This window comes from Portunus trituberculatus, chromosome 12, assembly GCF_017591435.1.
Source record: "Portunus trituberculatus isolate SZX2019 chromosome 12, ASM1759143v1, whole genome shotgun sequence".
Lineage (NCBI taxonomy): Eukaryota > Metazoa > Arthropoda > Malacostraca > Decapoda > Portunidae > Portunus > Portunus trituberculatus.
Window position 1 is genome coordinate 4,145,109 of NC_059266.1, and position 23,253 is coordinate 4,168,361.

The 23,253-nt window shown below is 41.0% G+C and overlaps 1 protein-coding gene across 2 annotated transcripts; it reads left to right on the forward strand.

The window, feature by feature from the left end:
• The first annotated feature begins 1,755 nt into the window (after positions 1-1,755).
• LOC123502581 lies at positions 1,756-22,253 on the forward strand. Of its 2 annotated transcripts, XM_045251733.1 has the most exons (15): positions 1,756-3,447; positions 4,075-4,236; positions 4,717-4,856; positions 7,587-7,774; positions 8,177-8,423; positions 8,702-8,874; positions 9,128-9,331; positions 10,617-10,738; positions 12,393-12,757; positions 14,540-14,593; positions 15,134-15,270; positions 15,882-16,169; positions 16,533-16,823; positions 17,324-17,807; positions 18,048-22,253. In XM_045251733.1, exons 1-15 carry the CDS (start codon positions 1,898-1,900, stop codon positions 20,666-20,668), a joined length of 7,026 nt encoding a protein of 2,341 aa, XP_045107668.1. In that variant the 5' UTR covers positions 1,756-1,897; the 3' UTR covers positions 20,669-22,253. The 2 variants fall into 2 exon arrangements, with proteins under 2 accessions (XP_045107668.1, XP_045107669.1); XM_045251734.1 differs by lacking the exon at positions 9,128-9,331.
• Positions 22,254-23,253: the final 1,000 nt, after the last annotated feature.

Sequence of the window (23,253 nt, forward strand, 5' to 3'; positions counted from 1 at the left end):
CAGCATCCTCCCGTGCTGTGTTGTTCCCTTGATGGTCTGTCAATCCTTGACACTCAAGAAACTCTAATGGCCTGCAACAATAGCCATTCCATTACAAACGAACATTACACAGAACACTATTATTCTGCCTGACTTAAGACTATATTATTACTATATAATATAAAGTTTTGGTAAAAATTATTACCTATGCCATAGTCATTTTAAATGCCATACTACATTATTCACAAGTATTTTCTCCTGAATTATATAATTAATTTCTTGAGCAAATTCTTCATCCAAAAGTATCATTAGAGAGAGAGAGAGAGAGAGAGAGAGAGAGAGAGAGAGAGAGAGAGAGAGAGAGAGAGAGAGAGAGAGAGAGAGAGAGAGAGAAACAATGTTTCAGTGCTACCACAGCAGTCCTCTCTCTCAAAGTGTATTTATGAAGGGCACCTATAAAATAAATCCAATACCAGTGAATAGCGCAACCTCCTATTTTGTGTCATTGAAGAACTTGAAAAGTTATATAGATCTATTTTAAAGGTCATCATTATTGCTACTCCATCACCTTGACCTGCAGGCTTCGTCATTCCTTAAATAACCATATAGCTGTGACTGAAGCTTGCATAGGAAATTAATACAGGGAAAAATGTACACATGAGTGAGAGTTTGTCATTTCATACCAGACATGGCCCTACTTTAATATGTTGGAGCATCTGATGACCTGCAACTTAAGGCAAAACAGAGGATGCATCAGCAGTTCCTGTAGCTGAGGCCCATTAGCCAAGACTGTCACAAGGCCAAAAGTCAGAATGCAAAGTAACATGAAGCCATCAAGACTAGAACACTACCTCATTGATGGAGCACATTATAAGGCATGAAAAAAAAAAAAAGCATGAACTAATACAAGAAGGTCCAGGGCCAACACGGCTGACCAGATTTCACCCAGGCCTTATTGGTTACCAGGATTTGAATGCCAGACCAGTGTGTTGGACTCACACTGTCATGAGTGTCCTACCCAAGGTATGCTCCCTAGCCACTCCCTCTCATGGTCACTCTTTACTTCAGTTATTTCCCAGTCTTTGTTTTAATGAACCTGCACAGCATTCCAGAGATCAGTTATGTTATAATTGGAGAAAATATACTAGAGGATTTTGATACAGTTCCTCACCGGCATGCCTGTCTAACTGTGCTAAATGTGAGATAAGGCTGACAGCCACACAACCATCTTACTCAAAGAGGTTTCATGTTGACCACATAACAAGGCCAGACAGCTTAGCCAAGTACGGCTCAGTACATGAAACAAATAAAGAGACTAGTTGAGTCATAGGGGTAAGAGTAGTGAGCAGATCAAGTAATGAGTCAGCCAGGGAAGTCATCCTGAGGTCCATGAGGTGACAAGAACAATGAGCCTTATACTCACAAGTAGGAACAGTTGATCTTGGCTGAGTGTGGGACGCATAACTCTGTGGCCGTGGTGTCTTTATTTTGAGTAGTCTGCTCACCTGTGACAAATATAAATACGTAAAATGTGACAAAAAGAAGAAATAATAACGCGCTCGGGTTGTCCCTCATGATGTAAACACTGGAACCACGCCAGCCAACCCTCCTAAGACCTGCACGTCAGATAATATTATGAATACCCAGTGGAATCGATATTTTTTTGAAACCATTGATTAAAAACTATATATGACATTATCTAACATCAATGAAGTATACATGAATATGATATATGGTGTTATAATCAAAGCACTGAGAGCGGGGTGTTGGCAGACCTGCGTGGAGGAGCCCCCTGAACAGCCTCGGAGTGGCCGCGTCCCGCTGTTGTCTCGCGTTGTTTTGCACGGAAATACCAACCCCACGCTGTCCAGGGTGGGCAAATCGTGAAGTGTTATCATAAGAAATAGTTTGAGTAGCCATGGAAACACAAAGTGAGGCTCCCAATGCCTCCATGAACGAAGCCAGAGTGGATGGCCGCAGTGAACCCCTCGCCATTGGAAGCCAAGAATGTGAAGAGTCCAGTTTTACCTTATCAGAGGGGCTCAGAACCAACCTGAAGTCTGAGGAGACATCCACCGATACCAGAGGTCGTGATCCGCAAATGAATGGCGAAGTGTTAGTGAATGGAGTGAATGACGAAGAAGGAAAGGCGTGTCCCATGAGGACGTGCAACCTTAGCCCAAGCAGCGGGGCGGTGACTGAGCTGCTGCACCAAGACAAGGACGAGGAGGAGACCAACTTTGAGGTGTCTGAGCTAATCAAGGAATTTCTTAACCAGTCCTCGTATCTCGATGAAGGTTTGAATGGCTTGGATTTTGTGACAGGGTTAGGTGGGAGGGGGCTAGAGGGCCAGGTTGTGCCTCTCTACCTGGAGGGGAGTGAAGCTCGCAGCTCCACTCCAGACTCTGACTCCAATATGAGGACAGCCAGTGAGGGGTCGTCCACTCCCACCAGCCAGCTCTCCGTTCCCTCCAGCACCTCCTCGGATAATCAGGAGTTGAGGATTCCAGAGAAAGAAGAGACTAGTAACACAAAAGCCAGTGGAGTGGAGTGCCAGTCTGTCGAAAGTTCTGAGGAGTTGCCACAGCAGGCAGGGAAAGTGAGTGAGGAATATAACGCCAGTTTGGGTAATTGTTCCCAAACTTCAGAATTTTTAGAATCTTCGCGGGAAAGTGAGAAAAGCGACAGTGGCAGTGAAGCAGCTGTCTCTGATACCAGTGTTTCTGAAGGCACAGATTGTCTACAGCAAGACCCTGCCAGTACCGAGACCTCTCCCACCTGCATAAATAGTACAGATGTTTTATTAACAGAAACAGAAGGGAGAAAATCAGAATTTAATGATTCTGACGTTGAGGTGAGTGGAACCCTATCGACTCAAGACCTCATAAAAATAGATATTAACAGAATAGACAGTCAAGCAACCCCAGAAACTCCATTGAGCCCTAGTGAGCCTAGCAAAGAGGAGCAAGCAGAAGGCGAACCCTTGGCGCTCCCTGATAGTGGTGACACTGAGGCAGCACAGGTCAGCACAGTGGCTGCTGCCCTTGAGAATCTTTCCCTCACCACTGTGTCTTCAGGAGGCCAGGAGACTGAAGATGACTCAAAGGAATCAGCAGCATCTTCCAGCTCTTTTGAAGACCCCAAGCAGAATCAAGTGACCCAGTCATTGGAAGGTTGTGTTGGTGATGTGGAAGAAAAGCCTCACCAAGATGAGTCATCTTGCAGCCAGGCGGATAGGGCTGTGAGTGAGGCACAACCCGGGCCTGATGCAGAGGGATCTGAGGAACACTTAAGCCTATGGGAAAACCTGCCAGAGGAATGTAAAGAACAGAAGAGCAAGGGTGAGAGTGAGGAGTGGCCTGAGGTACCTGTCCCGGAGGCCAGCCGAGAGAGGCTCCAGGAGGGTGGGCAGGACAAGGCCACAGATGTTCCTACCTCAGCAGCAAGCAGTGAATGTGTCTGCAAGAGGTGAGGGAGATAAATGTTTTAACATTTCCCTTGAGAATTACATATAAATGTGTGCTTATTTAGTTTTGTATAGAAATTTTCTTCTTGAAGTTTCTTTTGCATTATTGATGCATTGTCAGTATTTTGACAGCTGCCTATCTCTCAAACTGCCAATCCATTTCTGGCCTTCTGTCTCCTACCTTACAATCTCTATCTTCATCTTTGTTCTTTTTACATGACTGAGCTATTGCAGTCTCCTCTTTGTCCTTACTTGCTCCTCTGCTTTAATTGTGCTTCTTATTTCATTATTGATCTTGTTCATTATTGTTGTTCCATATCTATGTAGGTAAGTATTTTAATTTCAATAGCCATGTTCAATTTTTTTCTCTTGCATTTTTTTTTTTGCCAGTCATATTTTTATTCTATACACCATTACTGATCTTATTACTTATGTCTTATGCACTATTCCTTTATCTTTTAAGCATTTACCCAAAAATCTTTTAATATAAATGATTGTTAGAGTTTTTGGTGTTTTAAATTCTTAAGGCTATGATGTCAAATAGTTGATGTCATTATTAATTTCTTTGATAAATATGTTTCTGAGGCCTTTTCTTTAATTGTTTGATAACTGGTTTGTTTGTGTGCTAGGTTGCAAGGTGTGGAGGAGGGGGCCAATGTGATGGTGGGGGTGTGGGCGGAGCTGAGGTCATCCCTGCGTCAGTTACATCGCTCCCTCATCCCTCAAGCAGCTCAGGGCACCACACAACGCTCCCGACCTTCCCTCACTCGCATAAAAGCCCTCGCCAACATGTGAGTGTGTTTGTGTGTTGTATGTGCGCACATATTGTATCACTTGAAAGTAGTGGATAGTGTTGAAGAACTTAGAATATTTGCATTCATTATTAATGGGTATCTTATGCTGTACATGTCACATTTTTTTGAGGTCTACAGGATTATTACACAATATTATCATAAGAAATGATTAATGAAAAAGCATAAAATTCTATAAGGTAATATTAGGTAAAGAAAATATCAGGGATGGAAGTAAAAGAAGTAAATCAGAACATGATTTTTAACTAATGCCAGAAATGTGATAATAATAAACTTTATTGTAATTAATGCTGAACATCAACCATGCATCTGTATGTATGGTTTGAATTTTTAGAAATAACTCAACATATTTTTTTGTAATTTACACACACTATATTATGAATTTATTAGAGTCCAGTACATAAGCTATAAATTGTGAGGTAAGGATTTGATGAAAATAACATGCCCCTGATCCTGCAGGTTAGTGAGCCATGACGCCCACCAGCTGTACCTGCGCCTGAGTCACCTGGCCCATGAACTGTGTATTGAGCTGAAGGTTCGCCTCCTTGCCACCATCCACGACTCCCCATCACCCAGCCAAGCCTCGGCCTTCATTCAGGGTAACTTGTGCTCCAAGTGTCAGATTAGTTCTTTAAAGCTCCGGCTATTTTCTAGAAAACTCATATATTTAGTTTTTATTTAGACTAAATTCAAACATTCAAACATTATTCAATCCATCAGTTATTAAGGACTGTGTTGTTAAGAGGACTTCACATAGTGGGAAGTTATTCCTGTTTGAGAGGAAGTTGCTTGTTATAGGTGAGTCAGTATGTAATGGAGGTTTCATATCCCTGAGGTGTATTAATATTTTGAAAAATCTCTTTGGAAAAAAAAAGGAAACTTTGCCTTGTGTTACAGTGACAATTGAAATAGCAAACAGATTTATTTGTAGACATAGACTGAGGTCATCATTTGAAATTACCACAATTTCTATCAAGATTTGTAACGATTGTAGTGTAATGTTGAATTACTTGAAAGTGTATGTTCTTCATGGGGTGTTGGATTGAGTCAGGGCAAGGGCAGGGATGATGATAGGCAGGTGTGGTGTGGATGTGATGACTATTGAACGGATATCAGAAGTGAGGCCCGGGTTAGGACTAATCTGGTGTGCCTCCTATTGATGTCAAAACATATCTGATCCACACAAGTCTCCTTAGCTCATGCTTATGTCTGTTCCTATGTTTAGACTTTTCAAAGAGCTATGGCATAATGGTTTTGTCTCAGGTCATGACCCTTGCAAACATATGCAAACATTATGAAAACACTGAGAAATTGATCTGAAGGTAGGATAAAGTGACCATGAGAGATACTTGATGTGTACCTATGTAATTACCCTTCAGGACATTTATAGTTGCAAGTATGGTGGTACTTCGACATACAAATTTAATTTGTTCCATGACGATTGTTGTATATAAAAAAAATTGTATATCAAATAAATTTTTCCCGTAGAAATTAATAGAAATAGAATGAATTCATTCTAGTGATTCAAATTTACTTCCACCCCCCAAAAAATTGACATGTTTTAAATACCAACTAAATATAGATTTAATATAAGATAAATACAATGTTTATTGTATGCATGATATAAATTAACTATATTGCCCAAAATAACAACTTAATCTGGAAAACTCGGGACACGTTGATAGATGTTCATCACGCAAGACTTGGGGCACGTTGATAGAGATTTAGGCATTTTTGGGCTGTATTTTGACTATTTTCTTCCCATTTAATTTGCTTGTGAGCTGGCAACATTCATCAGGAGTAAAAACATGCTATACATTACTGTGTCACCAACTCCCACAATGGATGGTGGGAGTGACAATGATTTCATGGTGTTCGATTCCGCCACCTCTCCCGCATTCCTTACGTCTACACCTCGGTCTTCTTGCCATGTTGCGGGGAGACAACTTTTGAGTGAGAGTGGTATCAGAACAGGCAACAGGAGAGAGAGAGAGAGAGAGATATACCAGGGGCCTGTTTTCTATCGCTCTTGGCAAGGCCGCTGAATCTGATTGGACGCAAGGCCACGTAAACCGATGATACCACCTCATTCAACCTGTGATATTTTGGTAACCATAGCATCTAGAGACTTCTGTTTTTTTGCATTGCAAAGAGGAAGAGTTGTCTGTGGGCAGAATGCCATTTGTACTCACTCTCATTTATTGAATTTTCAAGTGTAATCAATATGTGAATACAGGCTGTTTTGTGTATTTCTCGCCAAACCTGCTGAGTTAGCGCAAGCGAAATGCATGTTAAACATGCATTCGCACTTACCGATGCTGTGACAAAACTTCGTATATGTAGTAGGGAGGAGGAATTGGCGAGTTACCCATCCTTTACTATTGGCACGCCACATGAACTGGAGTTTCTCTTTTAACACCTTATGTGCATCAACAATGGTTTGACTTTATAGTTACTACTAGCGTTAGCGCACAGGGCCAAGTCACAGATACACATACCACGTTCATATTTTGCAATTATCTTGTGTTTCATATCCATTATGAGACTCTTCTTAAGTTTCTTCTTTTCAGCCTCCTTATTTTTACTTTTAGGACCCATGATCACGAGGCCTTGAGTTCACAAAACTTAAGAAAACATACACACTGCCGAGGAACACAGACACATACGTGCATAAAGGATGAACAACGATACACAATGCGAAGTGAATGTTTGGGTGGATGCGGGTAGCCAAGTGATCGCTGTGCCACCTACTGATGGCTATTTGTATCTTAGAAATATCTTTGTATTTTGAGGCGTAAAGTATATTAAATTTTTCGTCGTATATAAAAAAAATCATATGTTGGGGTGTTCATATCTCGAGGTATTACTGTATATGATTTATGTTTAGCCTTGACTGACATGGTGACTCAAACCTGAATCATCTCTCTGTGCTAGAAAATTGAGGAAAGGGAATAGATGGTGTGCTGGTATAGTCTTGTTTCTTTTGTTCTATATCCCATTTTCTTTATAATTTTTTAATACCTACCTTTTTTTGTATTGTACTTCTGATTTTCTTTTTTTATTATGTGTTGTACTAAATTTTATCAATCTCAAGCATCTTCTTTTAAATATTTCTTCATATTATATCTCATCCTCATGTCTTTTTCATTTACCTGACATGTATTCATCTCCGTCATCATCTTTTATCATTATTACTTCTGATTATTGTTTCTTCTCATCTATCTCTTTTTTTTACCTCACCTTTTATCAGGCTCAATCTTCATATTTTGTAATTATTTCTTCCAGTTACTATTTTCTCTCATCTTAATCCCAACTTTTCCTATTCCAAGGTGTGTGTGACTCATATCAGTGGGTAATGGGTGTGTGTGAGGCCCTCCACCCTGCCCTAGAACGCCTTGACTCGGAGCACCTCAGCCGCTTCAAGCTCAATTGGGTCACTGTTAACATGCACATCTTCCACTCCACTATTCTCACTGACCCAGATGTGCAAGACTATGCCCATGTGTGTTGCCAGAAGGTGAGTGTTTCCATGGAGATAGTGATAGTACTGGTATTGTCACTGCTTTTTGTTGGTTTATATCTCTCACATGAAAATAGGCTTGCAATTTTGTTTCTTTGAAATATGATGTTAAAATTCTGGGTTTTTCTTTCTGTAAGCTGAAGGAAAACATCTCAAAATTATTGCTGTACTAATCATGAATAAATATTTTTCTGAAATTAAATTAGTATGATGTAGTTAAATGTTCTTATAGCTGAATCTTTGATAACAAATTCTTTTATATTATTGCTAATTTAAGTTAGAACTGTCTAAAGAAAATTGGTTTCAAGTGATTGTGGATAGTAATAATCCTTGGAGCAAAAAGGAAATAATCCTGAGGTCTAGAAGAGTTTTAAGATTGATGTTGTTTTGTCACAACAGCTGAGTGCATCAGGCGAGGGCGAGGATGTGCTGGGGTGCTGGGCATCCCTGCACCGCACCCTCACTGTGGCAGAAGCAGTGTGGGTGCGTGCCGATGCACTCCTCCAAGACTATGCAGTTGAGAGGGCAGCACTCAACACACGCAGGAGGCAGCTGCTGGCTGACTGGGAGCACTTCAAGGCGCAACAGAGGAGTCAGCACCACCAGAAGGCTGAGGTGCAGAATGTTGCTGTGTCATCTGCAGCAGGTAACATTACTCTCTCTCTCTCTCTCTCTCTCTCTCTCTCTCTCTCTCTCTCTCTCTCTCTCTCTCTCTCTCTCTCTCTGACTATCATATTGACATCTATCATCAGAAATATTATGAGGATATGTGAAGCCAACATTATTTTTGTAGCAGAATGTTGCTAATGTGTTGATTATGTTAGTTATTTTCTATCTGGGTTGTTGCTTGTGATTCCTACTCTTGCCAGTTTTGATGAGTATTGTGGTGTTGATGGCTTGTTATATTTTTACTATCTTCATTAGTTGAGGATGGAGTTCCCCAGTGCCCCTGTGAAGACTGTGGAGCAGTTAAGGGTAGGGCCAGGGACTCACAGGGTCCCATGGGAAGCCTTCGAGGACCATTGTCCACCCTGACAGACCCTCGTCCACCCTCCAGCTGTGAGTGCCACTTCTGCAATGCATCAACCGCAGCAGCTGTAAGTGTATCCCTTATGTAATGGATTGTTTCTTTGCTTCGTCAAGTGACTTTGTTTCATGCATCTGGCTGTTTCTCAAACGTGAGGCTGCCTCCCAGAAAAGCTTAGAGCAAAGGGAATTAAAATAAGTTACATTACATAAGAAATTGCTGAGCCATAAGTAGAGAAAAGGGAAAGATTATTATACAAGAGCATTTAGAGTAATATTGATGCAGGGTCTAAGGTGCAGTATTGTAATGCAATGTGCTTCCAGACACATGAGGAGCCGGTCCTTCCCCAGTCATCAGGGAGCTCCCTGCCACCCCTGGCTCAGCCTCAGCTCTCCCTCTACCCCCACATCCACAACACCCCGCCTGGCAGTGACATAGTGGGGGGAGGGGGTCAGTCAAGGGAGGACCTAGGCCCCCTCCCCCCAGCCCCCACCACCAAGCCTCCCATCACCACCAACCCCTATGTGGTGGGTGCACTGAGGCTGCTTCACTTGGCTTTGTTTTTATGCTTCTGTCATGAGCTGTTTATTGTGTTATTTCAAATTATGTTCCTTTCCTCTATTGCTTACATTGAAATGAAGAACATTTTATCCTGTTCCTGGACATATTTTGATCAGTTATACATATTTAAAAAGAAATTGATATTTATACAAATTAGTGTTATCATCTTTAACTAATTATTGATGCATACACAACTTTGCACCATGATATTTTCCAATATTCATTCTTCTTTCACATTGGTATATATATATATATATATATATATATATATATATATATATATATATATATATATATATATATATATATATATGAGGCATTGCCTGCAGTATTATACTCAAGTGCCATTTCTTAAAATTGTCAGGAAATGACTCTGAAGTTTTCAAAGTATAAAAAATTTTCTCCAAAACTATTACAGCTGGGATAATAATTCTTATACCCTTTTAAAGCTCGTGGTTTTGTACAGTTTAACATGAGTCCTGTGGCAAAGAAAATATTACAAAAGGAAATAAGATTTAAGAAATTAAAGAAAATAGTTAAAAAAATACCTGAAAAATTCTATTATTTGTCATTTAATAATGTCACTTGCCATAGAAAATATAAATCCCAACAAATAGTGATAAGAATAATAAAGTTTCACATGATTATTCCTCAATATTAAAGAAAAAAATGTGGCTCCATTAACGAAAAATAACCTCATCATCATTCGCAGCTACCTAAACATCATCACTATCATTATTCTCAGTCTCACCATTTGGCACTACAACTGAGTCATCTATATCAGAGTCAGTCCCTGTTGTATTAGAAGTATCAGAGAAATAAGTAGGATCCAAACCCTATCATCACTAGGCTCACCACTACTTTCATTGCTAGCATCTGCAAATGGAGAGGCTGATTTTTCATTAGACAGAGGCTAGAAGAGTTTCATTCTTTTTTGCCATAAAATGACATAGGTGTAAATTCACCACTTATGGACAGCTTGTCATCTACATCATTACAAGACATCATTGCTATTGCTCTAACAACAAAGATTAGTAGATTTGCCAAAAAATACAGAGCAAGTGATAGTTAAAGCAGAGAAGTGAGGCTGGCCCGCTTCTCACAGACTGGGGACGAGAGCAAGAGTAATCAGAGCACACTCCACACAGATTTGGGACATGACACCTCATATTATTACTCTTAACTAGCTCAATTTTCTGTCTGTGCTTCTTAAGTGCTACATTTTTCTTACTCCCACTTTTTGTGTTGCAGGGGAGTGACCTTCTGACAGAGCAGTTGATGCGTGAGTGGGAGCTGGTGTATGGAGACACTCTGTCACCCCCTGGCTCTCACCCTATCCTGCCTCCACCTGAGGCTGTCCTCCCACGCTATGAGTAAGTCAGTTGTGGGAAGTACAGTTACTTACAGAGAAAACTATAAAGCACAATTAAACTCTTGAGAGAAATACATTAATATGGATGGCTAAGGCTTTTTTCATTCATTTGATTGTAGTAAATACTTTTATTGTGTTTTGGGTGAAGGGTGACTCAATAGGAAACTTTAAAAGATATATATATATATATATATATATATATATATATATATATATATATATATATATATATATATATATATATATATATATATATATATATATATATATATATATATATATATATATATATATATATATATATATATATATATATATATATATATATATATATATATATATATATATATATATATATATATATATATATATATATATATATATATATATATATATATATATATATATATATATATATATATATATAATCAATATTCTAACTTAATTCGTTCCAATTGGCTGTTCGAGTATTAAACATTTTTACTATTGATATGTATAAATCAGTTAATTCATTCTGGTCTTAGCAAATCCTCAAGTTTATAAAGATTGCAAAGTATTTTTTTTTACAATTTTGATTTGTACATACCATAAGTGATGGCTGGTGATGGATAACTTAGGAGAGGAGGGGAGAAGAGTGGGGAGGAGGAGGGAGGTAACCAGAAGACGAGTCACCATCCATGAAAATGTCTTTGTAACTTTTCTCTTGGTGTGATTCCTGTGAATCCACTTATGGAGTGCTGTGGCTCACTAACACTTGCACTTTCATCAGATTCCTTATTTTCATCACTAATAAGTCTCTTTGGTGCCATTGTAAGTTTCTAATTTAAAAACTACCGACAATGCAGAAGAATGTTGTTTTTCTCAAGACTGCTGCAAAACTAGGGATGTGCACCGGTATACTAGTATTACAGTAATACCAGTATTACTGTATCAGAACGGTACAGTGGTGACTGTGAGAAGGGAGATGACAGAGCTTTGTATATGACCAAATGTGCAGCCATTTGATTACCTGATATTTTCATCACTAATGAGAATTTGGGGTTAATGTAAGTTTATAAATGAAAAACTACTGATAGAATGCAGGAGAATGTTATTGTGATGACCACGGCAGCACAGGTCACAACTGGCAGAGTGGGAAGGGAGACACCAAGGAGCCTTTGTTTACAACCACATGTGTGGACGTTTGAGTAGCAGGTATTTTTTCGAGTGTTAATTCAAACTTGTGCGTTCGAGCATTGAAAAGTTCGAGCATTTAGATGCTCAAGTATTGAGTCTCCACTGTGTGTATATATATATATATATATATATATATATATATATATATATATATATATATATATATATATATATATATATATGGATAGGTGGATAAACTCAATGGATTAACACACCAGAGCACTCACTGGCTTCTTGCTTCTCTCTTTATTTTCTTACATTCTTATGGCTGTGTGAGTTTTTCATTATCACATAATAAACAGCAGAGTATTCATTCATTGGTTTGTCACCACCTAGGTGTATGTTATGGGAGTGAACTAGCTAACATTCCATGTATTGTTGTTGATTAATTCTTAATTGTGTTCAGATGAAGCTGGTCATCTAATGATTGACAAAACTATTATCCACTTGGCTTTGAACTGAATGTGGATGTGTTTCAGGGGTGACCCATCTAGCCTGGTGAGTGGTGTGGAAACCCTGCGTATCAGCACCTCACGTCCCCTCTACACCCGCACCATGGTGGACCCCGCCCTGCCCTACGTCCCAGACACCCACACCACTGCCCGTGCCCACACCACCGTCCTGCCAAGCTCCACAGCCACCCCCTCCCCTGCCCCGTGTCAAGCAGGTGGGGGGAAGGACCTACCACACAGTGTTCCACCTGGCTGTGAGGGTGGGGGGACTGTGGTGGGTGAGGGTGGGGGAGGTACTCGGTGCTGTCCAGCCAGCAGCACCACCAATACCACCAGTGTCATCACCCACACACGTGCCCATCATCCACACACCACAGGCGCAGGCCACAAGGGTAGGCACATTGAAACAATTTGTACTTTATATATATATATATATATATATATATATATATATATATATATATATATATATATATATATATATATACAGGCAACCCCCGCTTAACGAAGGTTCACACAACGAAATTTTGCTACAACGAACGTTTCCTTTTACTACCATCTGCTCGTTTAACAAACACCAAACTCGCTTTAATGAAATTTTATCCAGGTAATTTTTTCCAAGTTTGAAAGCCCTGCCGTATCACACAAGCTGACAGGCTTTTGAATACACCTGTGCCTCTTGTAGACAACACATGCACCACTCACTCCCTTACACTTCCCTGCTCTCAGCTCAAAACAATAACAGTGTCCAGCACCAGCTCGTCTTCCCTCGCTCAACAAGCCACCAAAACGCCCTGCAACCAGCCCTGCAATGTCGCCTAGCATTGCTAAGAAGACCAGGAAGTCTCTTACTCTCAAAGTGAAGCTGGATATTATTCACAGACACGAGAGAGGCGAGAAAACTAATAGCATTGCTCGCCACCATGGCTTAACTCCATCTAGTGTCTACTATTTTCAAGTCAGCAGACTCTATTAAGAAGGCTGGTGAGACTGTATCTTCCTTACTAGCTAAAAGAACCATCTGAACTCGTGACTCTGCAATGGATAAAATGGAAAGCCTTGTGGAAATGTGGTACATAAATTTTGTATACGGTACAATGATGCGTCCTTTGTTTACATTTCACAGGTTGTCAGCTAGCATATTTCCCACTCCACTCTCCTTCCCTTTATAAATTTAAGATCATCAACATTATAAAGTTACTTACATACATACATTAGTGTACATTATAATGACTTAGTCTTAAATTAAACTACTTAAATGTTTAACTTCATAATTTTTACTTTCATTAAACTTTTCATTGTACTATGATGCACTCTCGCTGTGTTTACTCTCAATGGAAGTTCAAGTCAGGGGTCAAACTTGTTATAATTGATTCGCTTAACGAAAATTCGCTTAACGAAGGTTTTTTTAGGAACGTAACATGTTTGTTAAGGGGGGGTTGCCTGTATACAGTAAGTTCTTTTTATACGGTACTTCATTATCTGGTAAATTCACAATTACGGTGTTTGGTAATTACTACCCTCGATTCTATTTACGGTAAGAAAAATTCACAGATACGGTATCTGCTCATGTTTTGTTTACACCATACTGTAGCGCCACCACGCTGCGTGGCCACCCCAACAATTAGCTGGCAGTCTCTTCCTGTGTTTCCCACTGAACACAGTGAAATCCTTGCAGTGTGTTTTTTGTGGATATTATGAGTAAGAACTGAAATCCCTACTGTCCCTTAGCCTTGGGAGGGACATCATCTGATAGAATACGTGGCGAATGAAAGGTAAATAAAAACATTTTCAGTTTATTTCTTTTGTACAGTACTTTACATTTTTTTATATGACTATTTTCATGTATTTTCATGTCTGTAGGGGTGACTTTTGAACGTGCTGGAACACATCTCCTATTATTATATGTTGTAATGGGTTCAGTATACAGTAATTTCGATTGCAGTAAGGTATTCAAGACAGCATATGTACCGTTTAACCAGGACTTACTGTATATATATATATATATATATATATATATATATATATATATATATATATATATATATATATATATATATATATGTATATATTTATTTATTTATATATAGAGTTTTCAGTTTTTTTTTGTCATGCCCTCATCCAAGTATGTTGTAGATTAATGTCAGGTTTATTATTTCTGTTTTCTCTTCCAGGTAAATGTATGAATGCTGGAGGAGAACATGGAGAAAGAGCAATAAGTAGAGAAAGTAAGTCACATGAGATTAGTACACATTAGTCATCTTTGTTTCAGACTGATATTTGTGTTTAGGAGGGATGGATACTTAAGATGTGTACAGTTGCCCATTGAAGGTGATGTAATAACATAGCATTGTCAAACATGTCTGTGTTTTATTTTGGTTGTTCTTAACATGTTCTTGTGGAAGTTATTGGACATTTCAAGAGTATTTTCATGAATATGATTGCTTTATGAGGATTGGGTAACATTAATTACATACATAGTTATACCAAGGCTGTCTCTACCAAACAGGGGAATTGGAAAAATAAGGCACAAAACTTTCACTCACATTCATGGTCATTCATACCACAAATATATAATCAGTACTCAGCTGAACACATCATTGGTCATTGGAAATAGTCCTAATGAAACAAACCCCAAGGCACTCAAAAATATGAACAGCAAACTGATAGAGGGATGAAAAGTTATTACATAGGACTCATAGTCATTCAGTGGTGAAAGAGTTCTGTGCATGTATAAAAAAGTTAATGGCTGGTATTTCCTTATACAGGTGGGTGTGAGAGTGAGTCCAGCGGTGGTGAGGAGTGGAGCAGTGGTGATGAGAGTGACTCCTCCACCACTGTGTCCTCCACTCATCAGGACCCCCACTGTGACTGCTGCTACTGCCACATGCTCCATCACAAACAGGTTAACTCCATTACCAATGCTTGAACACAACATCCAAAGTAACTCAGAAATCTATTTTAACCTGGATATTAACAGTTGTGTATTATTATATGATGATCTGTATGTTCAGTGGACTGAGCGGTAAAAGTGTAAGACATTCAGCCATTGGGGAGGGTATGTCTGGAGTTAACTGTACTTTAAGATTTCCCGAATTGGGTTTGCCAATATTGGGGTGCACTTTACACTTATGTCAGAAAATAGGAATCTAAAGTTACATAATATTCTTGGAATTATCTGATAATAGCAGATTATTCAACAAACAATGCATAGCAGCAAAGCTTGGCTAAATCCTTTGGGGTTAAGAGAAATAAATAAACACAGCTCATGATAAATTTAGAGCATAAGAATGAAAAAGATCTTTTGTGATTATTGCACTTATTGACAAGTTGTATTTATTGGTAAATTATTTTTTTTACCTTACTATATGATGTGTATAGCTATAGTGTATTAGTCATACTTTAATGAAACTCCTTGACTTGTGGTGGAAGGAGACAGAAGTACATACCTGTAATGTATTAATAGTACCATAATTAGAAGAAATATCCCTAAATGATTGCCTTGACCTGATCCAGGGTGGAGGGAGGCAGAAGTACAGTGACCGGAGGGACAGGCTCCTGCAGATACTTTCTCGGAAGAAGAAGGCCCGCAGTTCCTCTGCCATGTCGTCCTCTGGGAGCTCGGTGAACACCAATGTGTCAGCGCCTCAGGGCCCCTCCAACACCTCAGCCAGCCGGGGCCGGGAGCTGCCCATGGGTGGCCAGAACATTGACAAGATCATGGACTTCATTGAGGGGAACCAGCTGGATGAGGCCAAACATGCTAAAAAGGCAGCCAAGAAGGCTCGGCAGAAACAGAAAAAGGTGCTGATGCTTGTCTAGTTTTCCTCAATTTTCTTTTCCTTCTACTTAAGTGTTTTTTATTCCATTCAATTAATGTTTTCTGTAACTAGAATGTGAAAGTGATTCTCTCTCTCTCTCTCTCTCTCTCTCTCTCTCTCTCTCTCTCTCTCTCTCTCTCTCTCTCTCTCTCTCTCTCTCTCTCTCTCTCTCTCTCTCTCTGACTTCATTATAATAAAGAAAAATATGATGTTGATTAGCTGTACTAATGCCATGCTTGGGTTGGGTTTGGGTTTTATTTTTTAGTATGTTTTTTGTTTGGCATTATAGTCATAATGAGTAAAAATATATTAGATAGAATACATATAGTTAATTCTTATTCATCAGATGGCAATAAGAAGAGAGGAGGAGAAGGAGGAAGAAGAGGAAGAAGAAGAAGAAGAAGATGAAGAAGAAGAAGAAGAAGAAGAAGACGAGGAAGAGGAAGAGGAAGAAGATGATGATGATGATGATGATGATGATGAGGATGACTACAACAGGAGGAACAGTTGTGAGGACACCCAGGAGGATGTGGAGGAGGATGGGCCTCTGGCAGAGCTGAGACGGCGTGCCCCCGATGTAACCATCACTGTTGTGCGGCCAGGGCAGCAGGCCTCCCGACCACCCCCTCCCCCTCAGGTGTGTTGAATTCCACCACCACCACCACCACCATCAGCAACAACAACAACAGCAACAACACCTTTGTTGTCAATCTTGCCATAATATTATTTTTGTTCCAGAATGGTGAAGAATGTGAATAGTTGTGTTTCCATATCCTGTTACCTGTTCTCACATCATTCTCTAATATTGTTCCTTTACTTGTCTTGTTTTCATTCATAGTTTGTATAACCTACACTCTGCCATTCTACTTGCACTATTTCAGCAACACATTACTGCATCAAACATTAAGGCCCCCCCTTATAAATTGGTAGTAGTTGTAGATTACTTTTTTTCTTCCTTCCATTATAATGTATCTCATCTTTCATAGATACCATAACTAGAGTTGTGGAGTCAAGTCAGACAACCCTGGATGAATTCAAAGGACTGTTATTGTATGAAATTCTTTGCAAGGATTTTTATTTGTATAAGCGATTAGGAACATCTGCACATGAAATATTAAGAGATCTTAACATTTCCAGGCAAATTCTCAGAGGCAGCGGGAACCCTCACCCCCGCACATGGACAGGTGTAAGCCTCCACCTGCAAAACTTGTCCCCTCCCTGAGCCAGCCCACAGCAGAGCCCACCCCTGCACCACATTCCAGCTCTCGCACCATCTTACACCCGTATAGACAGTCTGCACAACCCAGCCGCCAGCCGTCACAACAGGCACCCCCTCCCCGGCACCCCCAGAACTCTTCACCGCAGCTCAATGGACCTGCTGCTAACATGCCTAGACCTCAGGAGCCCCAAAGTAAGCCTGGGGCTGCTGGGGGTGTGAGCAGCCTAAGTAACATCCTAAAGGGCATGGATACAGCAGCCAAGGAGAAAGACAAGGGATCCCAGATGGTGACCATACGCAGGGTGATGGATCCCAACAATGCCGAGCCTACTGTCACAATCACACTGAAGGGAGATCAGCCGGAGAAGGACAAGGTGCTCTTCAAACTTGTCAATGGCCAGGGTGAGTCATCAAAGCTTTGTGCATGTATTGTGTGCCTGTTTCCTCCTGCTGTTTTATTTAGTGTTGCAGTAAAGTTAAAAGTCTTTGTAATCTTAGTTATTCAATTAAGAACTATATATCTTGTATGTAGTTAGATATTTGTTGTCATTTTGTATACATAATGTGAAAAGCTTGTCAGTGGTAGCCTAGAACATTGCCATCCTATGAAACTGTTAACTGATATCTGATGTGTTTTTTCAGCTGTGTCAGGGAATGGTGGCCGTGGTGGACAGGGAAATAAGAAAGGTGGGGGTGGAATGGGAGGCAGCAGTAATAGTGGTGGTGGTGGAAGTGGTGGAAGTGGAGGAGGAGGAGGAGGAGGAGGAGGAGGAGGAGGTGGAGGAGGTGGAGGAGGAAGCAGTAATGGTGGTGGAACTGTTGTAGTCCAGCCTGCATCCCATCCTGATCCCCCTGAGGCACCCATTCCTGAAGGGCTAGACCCAGAGGAGGTGAAAAAATACAAGAAGAAGCAGAAGAAAGAAAGACAAAGGCTGAGAAAGCAACAAGAACAGCTGGAAGAACAGCAGAAGGGGCAATTGCAGCAACTGGAGCTACAAAAGCAGCAGGAGTTCTTGAGGCAACAACAAGAACACATTTTTCAGCAGCAACTGGCTCTGCAGCGGCAGCAGGAAGAATTACTGAAGCAGCAGCAGCAGCAGCAGCAACAGCAGTCTTCTCAGTCTCAAAACAATTCCAAGAAGAACAAGAAGAAGGGTAAAGGGACCACAGGTAGCAGCACATCAACCAGCACCAATGCAAACACTACTAGCAGCACCACCACCAAGGGCAGCAGTGCCAAGGCCAGCAGCAGCAGCAGCAGCAGCAGCAACAGCCAGAATGGTCGTGTGTCGGCAGTGGTGTATGATGGAGATGACATGGCCCAGTCTTTTAATTTACCACCGGGAGTCACCATCAACAGGGTGGAGGGCCAGCCAGGCATGGTGACCATCTCTAACAACATGGGCGGAGCCTTCTCTCAGCCCTTCCTGCCAAACCCCAACATGTATCCCAGCCCCATAATGCACGGCTTCCCCACTTCTCAGGAGCCGCCCCTCCCCAAACCCTATGGCCGGCCCCATGCCCCAGGCTTCAGCTGGAACACTGCACTGGATGGTGGCGGTAGTGGTTACCCTGACAAGGATAATGTCATTGTTGTGGACACCAACAACAGTTTCCTGGGCACAAATTCTGCTGCTGCCACCACTGCCACTGCCACGGCCACAGCTGCTGCTGCTGTTGCTGTCTCCAAGAGGGAGCTGTCCTCAGAGGAGAAGGTCATGATGGCAGTGGAGGGTCGGATAGATCCCAGCACTCTGAACATGACCCAGAAGAAAAAGTTCAAGAAGAAGAAGAAGGAGCTGCAAGAGAAGCGAGAGAGGGAGGAGCAGAACCAGAGGGAGGAGGATGACCTGATGGACCAGATGTACAACCTGGCCACAGGCAAGTGGCCCCAACAACATGATGCTTCGCACAATCAAACTCAGAATGGAAAAAACCAAACCAAGAAGGCCACTAAACAGAAGGAGAACTGTAAGCAGGCAGTAGCAGTTAATGGTCCTGGTAAGCAGCAGGTCACCAGCAAAACCAAACAACAGCAGCAGCAGCAACAACAACAACAACAGCAGCAACAACATCAGCAGCAACAACAGAAAACACAAGACACATCACAAAAACAGAAGCATCAAGACCTTGTTAGACAGAACAGTAAAAACAATAAGCAAAGTAACAAAGATACAGCTCTTCAAAACATCACCAACCAACAGACCAAGGGCTCAGCAGCAAGCAGCATAGGAGGGAAAGTGAAGCAGCAACAGCAGCAACATCAAACACAGTCTCAGAAAGTATCAACACAGTCAAGTCAACAAAAACAGCAGAGTCTAGTAAAGCACCAGCAGCAACAGTCTTCACAACAGAAGCAACAGAAGGGACCTCAACAGCAGCATCCACAAAGCAAACAGAGTCCGCAACAACAAAATCAGCAGAAGCAAGGTCACCAACAAAAACAGCAGCAAACACAACAAAAGCAGAATCATCATCAGCAACAACAGCAACAGAAACAACAGCAAAGTGGCCAGCACCAGAAGCAGAATCAGGAGCATCACCACGTTCACAATAACCAGCACCACCATCAACAACAGCATCAACATGTACAAGCAAGTCACCACCACCAGACAAAGCTAATCAGTCAACAGCAGCAGCAACAACAAAGGCAGATGCAACAGCAGAGGCAGCAACAACAGCAACAGACTCACTCTTCAAGGACTCCCACCCAGCAGAAGCACTCCTTACCAAGCTTCAATAGTGTGAGGGAGAGCCAGGGTCCTCCAGCAGCAAGCAATGGAGGGCAGCGGGGTAGTGGCAGTAGCAGCAGTCTCTCAGGGAAGGTGGCGTATGTCTCTCAGGATATTGCCCACGAGGCCCGCTATGCCCAGTACCTCAAAGCCAATGCCAACACCCTGGCCAAGATGAGCTACACCACACACAATGGGGCTTTGGTGGCTGGGGAGCGGCCAGCATATCACTGTGGCAGTCTTCATGATGATGACAAGCGGACCCCAACATCATCGTCCTCGTCGGGAAAGAGAAGGAAGAAAAATAAGAAGGGCAATCTGGAAGACCTGACCACCATTGACAGTGTGTTCACCCCTAAGGATGTGGCAGAGGGGGAGGTGGATGAGACTGAGCGGGAAGTGGAGGCTTTCAAGCGCTTCTGTTTCAACAATGTGCCACTCAACTCTGGCGAGAAGCCTAAGGTGAACATCAACATCAAAGACATCATGATAAAAAAGCGTCCCTGCAATGAAAAGCCTCTTTCGGGGTAAGGACCTGGAGACAGCAGCTGTGGTTTTATTTACAATCTTTTCTTTCCTATTTTTCTTTCATTTTCTTCTCCAGGTGAAATGAAGCTTCAGATGCTCATTTGGATTGTTCAAGAAAGGAGTTGGAACCTGCAATGTACCTTTTCCTATATATCTTCCTCATCTCAGGTGTTCAACTCCGGCACTAATTGTTCCTGTACCTTAGATTTCATTTTACTTTTATACTTGCATGCCTTACTTTAAATTTCTTTTTTACACTAAAAACCTGACTGTTTTTAAACTAATCGTGTGCTAGCTTATCTTCCATCTCGTAGACAGTAATTAAAGAGTTCCTCAGAGTACTGAAACAAACAGAAGACTATCATCTTGTATCACTTTTAAGAGTATCTCATGCACATCATCACGCCACTAAAGCCATTCACAGCAATTCTCATATCCTTCATTCACATTGTTGCAAGACTTCTGTAAAGCAACTCTCTCTCTCTCTCTCTCTCTCTCTCTCTCTCTCTCTCTCTCTCTCTCTCTCTCTCTCTCTCTCTCTCTCTCTCTCTCTCTCTCTCTCTCTCTCTCTCTCTCTCTCTCTCTCTCTCTCTCATAGGAAAGAAATATGGATTGTAAGCTCAGCACTGGTCAGCACTAATAGCTGGTGTCTTAGCTGGGAATGTGGACTGCTAGTATATGAAAGCTCACTGTAAAGTTACCATAGAAGAATCTGTATCGTTGTGGAAATGCAAAGCAGACTTCATACTCAAGATATTTAATGGTGCTGTTTGATACCCTGATAATTTGGGACCTGAAACTTGTGAAGAAAACATTGATGGTAGTTGTTCTAATCTTCTTTAAGTGGACAGAGTTGGTTTGTGAGGGTGGTGGTGATGCCTTGCAAGTATTTAACTGTTTCCAGCTGGTGTGGGCTCTACCTTGTGTAGGCAGTGGCAGCCCCAATCAAACAATTGCAGGGGTTCATCCTCCTTACTCCTTTGTTACTCATGCCATCTCATACTGAAGGTTATAGCTAGTGATGTTATCTTTCACTAAATTTATCCCCTATTTGCCTGGAGTTTATTATCACTTAAATCTGTTGTTAGGATTTTCTGTTTATTTCTTTTTTAGTCATAATTTTTTTAACCTGAATAACTTAGGAGTGTGAGAGCGAAGTCCTGACACAACGTCTTGTTCCCTAGCATGGCTGTGAATTCTGTACTTGGTTAGTATGTCAAAAGAGCGGAATTCAGCGTTACATTGTGTTAGAGCTGTCACTTGGTGTCAGTCCTATCAAACTGTGGTTGCTGGTTCCTGGAAGATAAAGTGTTGTCCCAGAGCACTGGAACCCATTCAAGACAAAGCTGATTTTGCATGAATGTGTAGATTTTTATGAAGTTTCTATATGTCATATAGATATATAAAGGGTAAATTGAGGCCCCATGGACAGAGGAAGGTAGGTCAGTGCTGTGTGGAAAAGTTGTCCCCCATACACTCGCTGTCATCACTGCAGCTTTGTGAATATTGCCTAGTTGAGAATCTAGAGCCTGTTTTTATGTAGACTACAACAGTGAGCCTTTAAATGAAAATAAATGAGTGACAAACCTATATTAGTTTATTTGAGAATACTTTGATAGAAAAAGAAAACATTTAACAATAACTACCTACCCACGTATACTCTTAGATAGGGTAACCAGATTTCTGAGACAAATTCCAGGGACATTTTCAGTTCAGGGAGGTAAAAACGTAGTGTTTTTGCACTGGAAAAACTAAAACGGGGACATTATCATTTCTAAACCAGCAATCAAAAGTTTCTCTCGCTTTATTTACCCAAGTTGCAAAGAAAAAAAAATCTCTACCTGATGAAATATCTGAGATCATGAACACACATTAGCTGTTAAAATTTGTCCGCCATACACTTCACCGTCTTCACGGAAACTAAAGCCTCCTTATTCTTGACATTCTAAAAGAGTAATGATAAAAGGACATAATTATCATAATCAAAAGGAATAGTTTTTTAACGCATCAAGTGATCTTTCAGTTACAGAAAACCGGGGACATTTCCGGGGACAGGTCACTGAAATCGGGGACGTCTGGTCACCCTACTCTTAGATTATGCCACACTCCTACAGTCCATCAAGCTTAAGTTGGCTGACAAACCTGCGACGAATCTGTTCAAATAATCTTGTGATAAATCCTTTGAAATGCTGATAATTTGTTAGTTCACTTCGTTCATAAGGAAATTATCAGTAGCTTAGAAGGCCAGATAAAGTGAAGGATAATGAGAAAGTTGAAACTCGTATCATGCGCCCCTCCTCCCCCTCCAACCCAAGGGTATTCCATAGAAACATAAAAGAAACCAGTTTGACATTTCTGTTCCTGCTACCACTACATTTTGAATGGAAACTAGTGCCTAGCCTAGCCCTACCAGGTTGGTCAACTTCCAGTCGAGGTTGAGTGAAAGGAGGCAGGTCATTCAACTTTTGATGGGATTGAGACGAAGATAGAGGCAAATCAATCAACTGCACGGTGATTGGAAAGAAGTTAGCTACTATTATACCAATTTGCAGTAAAGAATAAAAAAAAAAAAAATAATAATAATTATA